General features: G+C 39.7%; 2 protein-coding genes across 3 annotated transcripts in view; both read left to right on the top strand.

Moving 5' to 3' along the window:
• The window catches only part of LOC145455404 (kinesin-like protein KIF14), a 245,977-nt gene that overhangs the window by 218,294 nt on the left and 14,995 nt on the right, over positions 1-12,688 (top strand). The gene's annotated exons all lie outside the window — the stretch shown is intronic.
• On the top strand, positions 611-12,227 carry LOC145456264 (kinesin-like protein KIF14). Of its 2 annotated transcripts, none has more exons than XM_080334343.1 (2): positions 611-2,518; positions 11,810-12,227. In XM_080334343.1, the coding sequence occupies exons 1-2, from the start codon at positions 2,427-2,429 to the stop codon at positions 12,081-12,083; spliced, it is 366 nt and encodes a 121-aa protein (XP_080190469.1). In that variant the 5' UTR covers positions 611-2,426; the 3' UTR covers positions 12,084-12,227. The 2 variants fall into 2 exon arrangements, with proteins under 2 accessions (XP_080190469.1, XP_080190470.1); XM_080334344.1 differs by lacking the exon at positions 611-2,518 and adding an exon at positions 7,127-8,156 and having other exon boundaries at positions 11,810-12,223.

Below are 12,688 nucleotides of genomic sequence, written 5' to 3'. Positions count from 1 at the left end.
TCCTGACGATAACTACAATCACAACTCCGCTGTCGGGTTGTTATAATCTGGCCTATGAACATACTCGAAATTTGCTATCTTGAAGGAATATTTATTAGTGGTATTTCTTACTGCAAATTCGAGAAATGTGTTGGATAAAATCACGCAATCTTCACCATATACTCAGAATTTATTTGCGGGCCGAATGAAATCATTTGGCGGGTCGTACGTTTGACACCCCTGATGTAGCTATACAGTTACTTTCGTATTTTATTAGCAGTTCTACGTGTGCGTGAGCGATACAACGCATTTTTGCATGTATATTTAACTTTATATTCGTTATTTGATTCAAGATAAATGACCAATTGATCTCTTTAACATAGCCAGTAAAATATAATGTATTTGAATGATCACTCATACTTCGAAAATGCAATTTGACTTGAATTGTGACTTGACTCGTGACTTGACTTGACTTGACTTGACTCGAGTCACCACCAAAAAACGAGTGACTTGACTTGACTCGAGTCACCTTTGAAAATCGATTGACTTGACTTGACTCGAGTCAAAATGTGCAATGACTCGCGATGACTCGTGACTCGAAGGTAGTGACTTGATCCCAACACTGTATCCCAGAGTGATAGAAAGCGTCGAAACCGTTTAACTGTTTCTGGTGAGAAACGCCACTGTTCAGTACTAAAAGATGAAATAGTATTCCGTTATTGTGCAGTCACCTCTCCTTGAAAAAGTTATACAACGGCTCAATCAGCAACGCCAGTGGAATAAATTGATAAGAGTTTGATTAAAACTAGAATGAAGGCCATTATTATGGAAATAAAAACTTGGATGAGGTCATAGCTTCTGTTGAAAAAAATAATTTGATGGACGACTTGTTACACGAATTGATGTCTCAAAATTCAGTGGTTTGCCAGGTAAGTTACTGCATCACATTAACGAATGCTACCAACTCATGGAAGAGGGTCGAATCCGACAGAGCTGGGATAATTTGTAATGACGCTGCAGTCGTAGTGACGATGGGCAGAATGTCGATCTTCAAACAGATCTTTTAAGATAGAAAAAAATATCGAAAATCGAGGATATAATATAACTCGTATATTGTATTGGCCTTGCCGACATTCACAAAGTAGGTGGACCAGTATTCATGGGGACTCCTTTACCATCTTACTGAGATCCAGTATCAGTACAGTGTGCACATTGCTTTGGTGACCATTAACGCACTTCCAGTGATGATTAGACAATCGTACACCCATGCATCTTGCATCTCTCATTCAATGATATAAATAGAATTGCTCTCATTTGATCATGCAGAAATTGAATCGAGACTCAGCTGCAACCTATATAAGCTACACTGTTTACGCTACTCTATCCAGCTGCGCGTGGTTGACAACCATACTTGCATCTTTTTTGCACTGCAATGAAATTTTGAATACAATAATAAATCTGAGATTTATTTAACTATTCTGGTACAATGAGCAGAATGATCACAGGTATTGCAGGTATTTGATTGCAGCGGTGCCGGTGCATATAGTCACCACAGAGCTGGCACTTTTAGCATTCACATCAGCATCATTGTAGTAGGAAGATTTCTAATCCAGGCCGGGGTAATTCTGAGGCGGCGTCCGGTAATGTCATCCCAAGCTGGTAGTTGCAGATGCTTTTACTTCCTATAGATACAGCACCTGAAAGATACAAATGAGCAGGCCAATCCATTGCAATATTCTCACAGCTTGGTAACTATTCCACATTTGTAATTAAAACAAATTGGCTTGTGTATTTGTATCATTCAGGACATATACACGGTAACAGAAAGTAGGGAGTAAGAATGCTACATCATAAAGCTCCTTCAGGTATGACGGAATCGTATATAAATCAAATTATCCACGTAATTGTGGAAAAAACTAAGAACTTAACACACATAGGAATATCTGAGCACACGTATAGGCTTATAGGCTCATATGTATCGTGATACAACGAGCGAAACAATCTACATGAGGAAGATATTCGCAAACAAATACATACGTTGACACATAGATAACTTTATCCAGCAGCGAACAATCGAAATCAATAACTTCAGTTAAAAAGAATAATCAAAACAGCCACATAACCGAACTAGTTTACCCTGGTTACCAGCTTACCTCGCAACTATTCACTCGATGCGATCGTGGACTGTGACTGTGACTGGAAGTTCACATTATCATTATTGTGTTCCGAAATGCAACAACGACTCAAGAAACACCGCGAATCTATCTTTTCACAGGAAGAAATGGACATAAAAAATTAGACGTGAAGTCGGGCCGAATTTCAAAGTGAGTAAATTACCAGAAGTGTTTCAATCAGATTATACTCTCTCCTGTTCTTTTGTGATAACGTTGCTATATTGACTTTTGTGTAGATAACTGGAAATACACGTGTTTAAGCGGAGCATTTTAATGACAAGGATTTTGATAATTGGAGCAGTTCCTGGGATATTCAAGTGGACGAAGTCGCCACCATCACGAAGGGTGTTGCACAGGCATCAGAGGTGAGAGCAATGTAAACTGATATGATATGATGTTACAAATTACTTCCATTTCTTAACAATGACTGGTACATGGTAGATAGATCTTTTATGTGTGGGAGATTCCATTAATATTTAAAACTATTCCGCGAACTCGGCACATATAACAATTGGGTGGAAGGAAGAGTCTTATCCAATGTTCCCTCTAAGCTGCGCGCGTGTGCAATTGTGCAGTGCTAACACGGTCTCTGCGCACAAAAAATCCGAATTGACGACATTTTTTTAGTCGTTACCCACTGCTGTCCAAGGGACCGCGCAGTGAGTTGGTGAATGCGCGCAGACTCGTGAATAATTAGAGGGAACATTGATGCTATCACTGTCATGACTTGACTCGAGTTCACTGGAGCGTCGCACCACGTTCAGATGCTTTCACGCCGCCCAAGGGGGCACGCCCCCAGTTTGAGAACCACTGGTTTCGCCTATATTGGAATTCACAAAGTTTTCTGTTGCTACTGAAGTATGGGAAACAGTTTAGCGCGACTGAATTATCTAGTTATAACGCAGCACGCATAGAACACCGATGTAAATAGGCTAATTATTACATGTGGTGACTGTTTACTAAGGCCTTGAGGCCCCTCGTCGTCATCCTGTTTCGTACCGGATTTTCACTGGTGCGACGAATAAATGATTGATTAAATTGATTGATTATTTTATGTTGTAATAGTCAGGTTTCCATGAAAATGTAATTGAGATTGTAATTGATCAAAATTTTGATCAAATTACAATTACAATTACAATTACATGAAAAAATGTAATAAATTACATTCAGCTCAATTACAAATTACAATTGATCCAACTCTGCTACGTACAAGTACATGCCCCCGTCAGTCAACACGGTGGTATGATATGTGAGCAACTAGTAATTCAACGATTGCGCAATCTGGTTTTAACTCAACCTCCGTCGGCAAGTCACAAATATATTGATTAGACTCAGCAGAGGTCTCAAACACGCGGCCCGCGGGCCGCATGCGGCCCTCGAGACCATTTTGTGCGGGCCGCGACGGCATTTTGGATTTCGAAGTATTCGACAATATTTACCTCCATTTTTTTGAGAACTTAAAATTCGCTCTAAAACTACTCCAGAAGCCTGAAACTACTCATCAAATCACCAAACTCATTTACAATGCAACATTCGAGGCTTAGTTTGGGGAGTCCAGGGCCACGAACAGAATAAAATTTGTAATTTCGCAATCAGTACCGTGATAGCTTTCCATTGATACCATGATAATGCTGGACAAGCCGGTCAAAAATTACCATCAGATTGCCTTTGACCAAATGGAAAGTGTGACGTAGACCAATTTCACTGAGTCGTGAGATTTACTTGTGTCCACACCATATAGGACACTATGAACAAACTATGTCAAACTGATATGAGAAATGATAAAATATCAAAAGGTCTTAGCTTGCATTGCTTAGCTTGTTTAGATATCTAAGCAGGTAGGTGTGGCAATTGGCATTATGTCACCCCTTTGATGTATAGTTGGATACATCCTGTGTCATCTTGGGTATCTTTATATATGTCATTATCACCAATTTAATAGGGCGAGTATTAATTAGTCGTAGCCTACGCTTCACAGCTGTAACACCGATGGATTCTTCGGCAATTGCACATTTCTATTGCTATATGGCACAGTATCCATTATGTGAAGTAATTGTTATTGATCTGTTCCAACATTCGAAGGTAAAATTAAACGCTGATTCTATTTGACTTCGGTAATGACATGATCAATATAGCCGAAACCCGGAAATAGGGCCTACTTTGAAGTACATTGAAATCCCCTATTATTGGTGCCAGACATGGGGTGATTACTTCATGAATGTAATCGATTGCGATTACGATTACTTCTGAATGACGCGATTACGATTACGATTACGATTATAGCAAAATCAGGAAGTAGTCGATTACGATTACGATTACATTGGAAAAGTAATCACGAATACTCACGATTACATTTAATTTGCATCTTAAAGATTATATTGGAAAACAATATATGGATTGCGCTGAAAAGGGCTAATGAGATAACAAACTTCCATTAAAAAGATGCGTCATTTGCTTGTTACGTCATAATGTATACATTGCCCATTTTTATGGTGGACGATTTATCGCACCCAACGATTTGCATTCTTGCCAGATCCATGACTGCCACACCCCAAATTTCCCAATTGGGTGGGGAGCGAGCTCGAAAGGGACTCAAAACCAACATTAATTATAGAGTATTTTCGAGAGATTTAATTAACTTGAAAATTGTGTTTTTTCAAGTTGTAAAGTTATGCCATATTTGTGTAAATGCTTTCGAAAAAAACATGCATGAGCCTACCGACAATTGGCACTCGATTTAGCCGACATACATCGATATAGGAGGGTTGGAACCCCTCAAAATAGTCGGTTCAACAGTTATATTAAAGATATATCGGCAAAGGAGCTATATTTACCATATATTTTCAATTGTCAATGTCAATCCACATTCGTGACGTCATTGCTTTAAAAAAGAAACAATAAAAAAAACATGTTTTAAACAAGGGCCTTCTTTTAAACATGTTTGCTTTAAATTAATTTTTGTGTTAAAAGCAACCCTAATTTATAGTAATAGGGATTTAGGTTCCAGTCAATAACGTGCCACGACACACCAAAAGACATATGCAATTGCCTATGTTATTGACGGCATTCAGTCTTCAACTTGAAAATATCACCCTATGGGGGCCAAAGACCAACGTTTGGACTGTGGGACGAATTGCTGTTTTGGTTCTGATTTTAGCTATATCCCACGTTAACATGATATAGACGCCCATGGCAATGACGGCAGGTCCTTATGTTGAGTAAATAATAGTGAAATAACGATTGACGCCCGTTTCAAGTTGAGTCATATGAGAATAAGATGAAGAGAACATAAAACTCTGCCTTCAACTTAATACAGATAATGTACTGCAAGCTGCCGTTACGTGAAACGGCAAAAACGGCACGGTTATGATATATAGCCTATCAGTAGCTGTTGATGTTTAATGCTTCGTTTTATTTGACGAGTACAAAATTTTAAATCTTTGTCTGGTGTACGCACTTTCTACATAGGCCTACTGCTCGCCAATTCGCAACGGTCAAACTGCGTTTAACTAAGCATAACCAAACAACATCAATACACAAGTTACTATTTTAAACTATAGGAAAGATGGTGATTAATTATACTGCTGCGAGGTACTATATGGCGTGTGGAACGTGTTGATAAGCTGATAAACAGCATGGCGGGTGTTCTTGAAATCACACACTAATAATGTACGTACATCGAATATCTATTTACTGTTGATACTTGTTACGCATGACTAGCAAAGCTAATAGGCTACTTCTGACGTAATAATGAGCAATGGCATTTGAAAATCTGACGTGTGTGCTATCACGTAACTGGCAGAACACCTCTTCCTTGTTCACGAACATTCAGTTCATTTCATAGTCCTTGTACGAATAAAAAGTAATCGTTCTTTCACAAAGAAATCGATTAGATATGGGAGGTAGTCGATTACGATTACGATTACTTCGGAATTTTTTCGAATGTAATCGATTGCGATTACTATTACTTGAAAATGCTGTAATCGTCATAATCGATTACGATTACTAATCGCGATTACCCCATGTCTGATTGGTGCTGCGGCCCGCGGCGCCATCAAAAAGTAGGAATTGGCCCGCGAGCACATTTGAGTTTGAGACCTCTGGATTAGAGCGTACGTAGTCGTAGACTAGTAGAATTCTATCTGTAGTAGAGCAGTGTCTTAATCTGCTCAATACTAATCTTAACGAACCTCTCGCATAATTAATTCAAATCGGACATTTATGTTACTCGTCAGCAATTGGTTCAGGCTTCAATAGTTTCGTATGGATAAATAGGAGGATTGTGTATTGGATCATATCAATTTGTTTCAAATTCTGAGATTTCATATTCTGTCAGATATTGGGCGGACAGTTACCGACGTGGCCTAGTAGTTCTACGTATATGTGAGCCCCGTTGAATGTAGCCTATAATAATTGCCTCGATATTCGTTACTCGATTCATAATTCATAGTGAATTAGTCTGTACTTCAGTCATCTCGTAAAATTAAATGACTTTAATCATGCCTCAAACTTCGAAAATTCGACGTGACTTTGTGACTTTCCTCGTGACTTGACTCAACTTGACTCGAGTCACCTCCAAAAATCGAGCAAAAATACAGTCCCACGCTAAGGCTTCTTAAATCGCTATAACGAAATAGTAGGGTCTGGATTTCGCTAGCAATGACATGGTATCAGGCATTAGTAGTGTTGCAATAACCAAAAACCTATGCATTCGCAGTAACATGTCGCCATGACGGTAAAACAACTGCAATATTTCCGCACACAATGCTAGCCTGGTGGAGGCAAAATTACGACCGCCATCCCTATACAAGGGGCGCTAAAGTGGTGAAAATCATCCGCTGATCACGCAAACATTGCGAGCAGCGCACTACAGTGTTTATATAGCTTAGTGAGTGTACTCGCGGTATCGCGAGACGATTATAGGCTTCATGCAGTTGCGATGATTGATGCATGTTGATTAGGTGATTAGGATTATTTATTCCCGAAAATCTAATCAAGAAAGGGGAAGATAGTGCAACACCGTAGTAATCAATTCTGTTGTCAATGAGCAGTTTGCTAGAATGTTCGGTATGTAGGTTGCACGTGGGAGTCAGGGAGAGGGATAGTTTTGGTCTGGCTGTGAGGGTTGCTGGAGGTGCTGGTTCTGAGCGAGTGTGTCGGCGCTTGAAGTGGTTGGTAAAGTAGGGTAATACAGTAGGAAACATCTAGGGGCTGACAGGGCCACGGGGATTTTGTAGTTATGACTGTGTGTTGCAACGTAGTTGGTTGGGTTTTGTGCCAGTGTATGTTTATGCGGTCCCGTTTCGTTATGTCAATATATAGGCGTAAAGCAATGTGGACTTGTGTTACCGAACCTACAAATACGACGAAGTTCCGGTTAGCCAACGAACTCGAACGTATGTAATGCATATATTCGATATCTCGCGCTACCCCATAAGACTACTAACGAGTCCGACTGTGCACTCCGCCACTCATTTACCGAGCTCGCAATCTCCCGTCCACACGCGCGCCGATAATAAAGGTATTTTCAATCACTCCCGTCTCGAGAACAAAGGAATACTCATCTTCGGCGTTATAAACAAAAGTTGCTGGAATTGTTTCCACACGTGCTAAATCTGTTCCGGACTCTGTTCGACAGTGACAATAATTTCGGAGGAGTCGGAACTTTCGCTATCAATAGCCTGCAACACATCTTCAGATCGTTTTGTTATGGCATTAGCGCAACCGGTTACGACTTGGCGTGGGCACAATAATTAAAGTACTCGAATCTGAATCGAGCGTTAATTTCAATGATTCGAGTCAGTAGTAAAAACCGATATTTTTAGTACTGAAATTGTACGCTTCTCGCAAATGAAAGTTGAATACCTAACGAGAATTATTGTTTTGATACTATTTTACAATAAGTAGGCGTTGAAACCTTGATTAGCCGAGTCGCCGCAGACGAGACATGAGTGGATCTTCTCCGGTGACTGTTGCAGTGCGGGTTCGCCCATTTAACAAAAAGTAGGTTGCGGTTCATTTACTGCAAATATTGCATTTTTATTTTGAAATACATTACCGACATTTACAGTTCTTATCACTCTATTATTTTCAGAATTGCTGTTATTCCCCACAAAATTTGAAATAGCGAGGATTTTTCTCCACAGCAACTCTAACCTCACTGACATAAACTTGAACGAGGATGGGTCCAGGGATATGTAGAACTCGAATTTGTTAGCCTCGTTAATATGGTAGAACTATGGAATGAAATTATGGTAACAACATAGTTGGAGGAATCTGTCCATCCGTCTCATCTTGCCTCCTCTGCCATAAACTATGGCACAGGTTTGTTGTTTTAGGGGGGCAACAAGGTGACCCACGATTCCGATGTAAAATATGCAGGAGGCTTTTGTCTATAACTATCCATAGCTTTACACCACCATTGACCGATGAAATATTAGGGTAAGGTCTTAAGACGTCCAATTCTGGTCTGCCTGAACGAATCGGGTTAATATCTGGCAACGTTCTACTACTGCATCAGTTTAATAAATCTATAATTACCCATTTACTAAAGTACAGTTCATCATTTAACAATGATGTGACGGGTACGAGCTATTGTAAGTTTCATAAAAGTCTTGCTGATATTGAGCAAGTAGCAACAAATAGGATTCAAGTACTCCAGTCTTGATCGAGTGCTTAATTCCAATGAGAATTAAGATGACATTTTGAATTGCTGAAATTACATGCCTGTAACTAGAGTTCATTTACCAATGAAAATAATTGGTCTGATACTATTTCCCATTGTGGAAATCTATACGCCGCGGTTTGTCGAATCGCAGTATTCGAAATGTGTATCACAGAGCTTCGCACGTTTGTGAATATGACATGTCTTTGTACTTGTGATCCACCCACAACATTGTCACAAAATGCAATGCAGTAGGTATCTTATGTAAAGTACAAATTATAACTACTATATTATTAGATAATAATATTAATGATAATTATCCTTGATGTGTCGTAGAACTAGAATTATATTCTTTGTGGTGGCATACAAGTACATATCTGGACTTTGCACAGTTCATACTGTTGTGATGTGATAATTATTAACGCTAGAATACTCGACTCCAAGCCAAAAACTTCCACAATATAAATTTGCTGCCAAATCAGACTCTTAGGACGAGTTTCAAGATTATGCTTCGTCAACACTTGGTCGCTCAAAACTATCATGATGAAATGTTCACTGACGGGGAGATCTGTTTCATTCAAAAGTAGTGGCGGCTCGTGATAATATCGGGTGGTGGGGCAAGGGGTGTACGCGATTTTAATTGTCTAAATGACGTCACAATAGTGTATTCCGACGTGAAAATGTGTTGGTCAGACACAGTTTGTATGGGGTATATACATTAAGCATGGTAAACAAGACTTGTATTTCAAATTATCCGAAAGAAAATATCAAGTACAGTTGTTCATACCTGCATATTTTAACGTTTGTATCAGCAGGCCTAAAGCGATTTTTCAACTATAGGAATTTCAAAAGTTCACTAGTGGTTACTACTTCGGAAAAAGATGTATTAGAATATCAACAAGTCAACTCGAGCCGAGCAATGTCGACTATCGGGTAATATCGAGACACCGTTTGCAGTAGACCACATGCTTCAGATCACGATACGATACCCAATTTCGGTCGAACTAGAGACTCTGTCCCCTGGCACCAGCAGTGTAAAAGTGTATAACATGGCGTCCTTATCCTCGATTATACGTCAGCCTTTCATTTTGTATCGCGATACGTTAGGAAAAGGTAAGACTGCGCTTTCCTCCCGTGTACGATTAGATCAATGGACAATTTCCAGGCTGATGAGAGCCGAGTCTTGCCTAAAAACACTGAATTTTGCGTAAAATATATTGAGGAATAGGCTGATCAATTGATCAGCTGTTAGCCGTCATCGAAAACGAACTAGCTCACGCGCTTGACATCGGGTTGTCAGCAAATGGCTTGAAGGCCACAATTTCACGGTGAAATTGGCATTGGAGAATATAAAATAAAGTAAATATTTGAATGCAAACCGAGAATCTTAGTAAACTGTTTCATGAGATCATCATCTCATCACCTATCTCAGTATGAAACACAGTTAAAATTAGCACAGACCAACGCCGGCTCTTGCGTGAAATCCGCAATGCGGTAGTCAGCGTTAGGCCAACCACACTCGACCTCGATAATGAAATTAATGCCCTAATCATTGAGGGTCAACCTCGGGACTTGGCACAGCGTTCGATACTGAAATCAAGATATACCGTCCCAAAGCTCAAGACGGATATAGGTATGAAGCATCGTTAAAATCGATACAGACCAATACCGGTATTGCGTAAAATCTGTAAGTGATAAATGGCGAGTCAGCTCTCACTCAACTTAGGAAACGAAATTACCACCCACATAGTTCAGTGATAAACTTCAAACTTGGTACGGCGATTGATACTAACACTACGACCAACTATGCCAAATGTCATGACCGATGTCGGTATGGAACATCGTCAAAATCAATGGAGACCAATACCCGCTTTTGTGTAAAATCTGTTTGCGATACATGACGGATCAGCACACAGTCAACTTTGGAAACGAAATTACTACCCTACACTTTAAGTAGCAACCCTGAAACTTGGAGCAGTGTTAAATACGACCTTCACGACATAACATACCAAGTTTCAAGAATTATAATGGAGCGAAACATCGTCAAAATCGACCTATACCAACAAAGGTCGACTCAACGCATATGAGGGTAACCGAGTTCAGATATAGACACGATTGTTACATCACACCTTAAGGGCAACCAGGCAGGTTGCCCTACTTGCTCGGTAATTTTATGAATAGGAGAGACTAAATCACCGTTTCTTTATTGTGCGTGGCTTTGAGAGAATAGACAGTGAAAGCTTGCTATGAGCGCTACCGGGGCACGCCCCGGCTAGGCATTCAAAAAGCGAAAACACAGAAGAGAATTCGATTTTCGCAGCGACTTCGCTAGGTATGGGCATTTACAAGCGAAAGCACAAGAATAATGCGGGTTTCGCTGTGATTTCGGTATGTATTGATTGTTGTGCATCTATAAATGGTAAATAATTGTTATTGAACCGAATTTTAGGTGGGGCAATGCCCCAGTTGCCCTATAGGACGAACCGCCACTGTTCAAAAGTGTTATAATCAACCATTATTCAACTGACCTCGCCTATTTTATGCAGACAAAAAGTTTCTCTACAACTTACAAATTTCCAGCTAGTTTGTTGTATTTAGTGTCTGAAATTGTATATTTTCAAATTGCGCCGTTACTATAGTACGGTACACGGCTAGTTTGTTATTGTTACCATTGCTACAATGTGGATTTCATTTATGTAATCCGGACTGTTACGTCATACTTTGCCTTTTTGGTTTTGCTTTCAACTCTTGAAAAAAGAGGCTCCTGAAAAGTGTTGGGAGTTCAATAAATATTTCACTACAATCATATCAAGTTGTACCACGAACTAGCATTTAATTACTTCATTCAGAATGAAATCACTCGGTTACGGTACTAGATTCTGTCCAGCCGGAGTATCAAACATAACTTGGTTTAAGCCTCACATAAAAAATGCCAACAACTTGGCTACGAGACTAGCGATATGAACCCTGATTCCTAAATCTCCTCTTACAGGGAAAAAGCTGAAAATGCAAAGAAAGCAGTCTTTATCCAAGGCAATGAAGCCATTGTGTCGGATGCCGGAGAAAAGAAAAAGTTTTCGTTCGAATATTGTTTCGATGCTATGGGAGATTCATGCATGATACCTTCAAGTAACATATATTACAGGAGCATGCTGAGGGTTTGTGAATGTTTTTTTGCCCCGGTTTTATCATATTCTCTTGACGACTCTGCTGCGAAACGCCAAACGCTGGGGTGCTGTAGCCTACTGACTGCAAAATACGACTGATATGATCATGAAAATGTTGCTTTGCTGCGTTTGTATCCCAAAACATTCATAGTTCAATCTTGTTTTTTTTTTATCAACTGTAGGCTACATATGTCTATTATATTCTACCAAATTGGAAAAGTCGCCATTAACATAGGGTTACTGTACGTCCTCAGTTAGGAGGATTTGTCCTCCTTTTTCAAGAAATCGAAAACCTCCTCCTTTGTAGCTTTGAGAGTTGGGTGATTGTACATGGACACCAGAAAAATGCCATAAATAATGCAACTGTATTTCGACGGCAGTGACTGCAAAATTGACTAAATGATCTCAAAATATAATGACCCTACCTTTATATATTCTGAGTTGAATGCCCCTTGAGAAAACACGGTAGAGGTAGCACTAAGAACCCTTCCAAGTAATTCCCTGACCGTTCGGTCAATTCGTCTTGACAGCAGTTTTGTAACACTAACATAGATCTGATTTCTAATTTTGTTACAGGATCCCAAGTATCGATTTACGAGAAACTTGGTAGACCCCTTCTCCACGCCGCACTCGATGGATACAACACCTGTCTTTTTTCTTATGGGCAAACAGGGTCAGGAAAATCATATACGTAAGTTCTCTAT

This window comes from Botryllus schlosseri, chromosome 14 (genome assembly GCF_051294905.1).
Source record: "Botryllus schlosseri isolate E-star chromosome 14, Bs_hap1, whole genome shotgun sequence".
Classification (NCBI taxonomy): Eukaryota; Metazoa; Chordata; class Ascidiacea; order Stolidobranchia; family Styelidae; genus Botryllus; species Botryllus schlosseri.
Note: the sequence above shows the minus strand (reverse complement) of the source record. Positions and strands in the feature narration are given on the sequence as shown.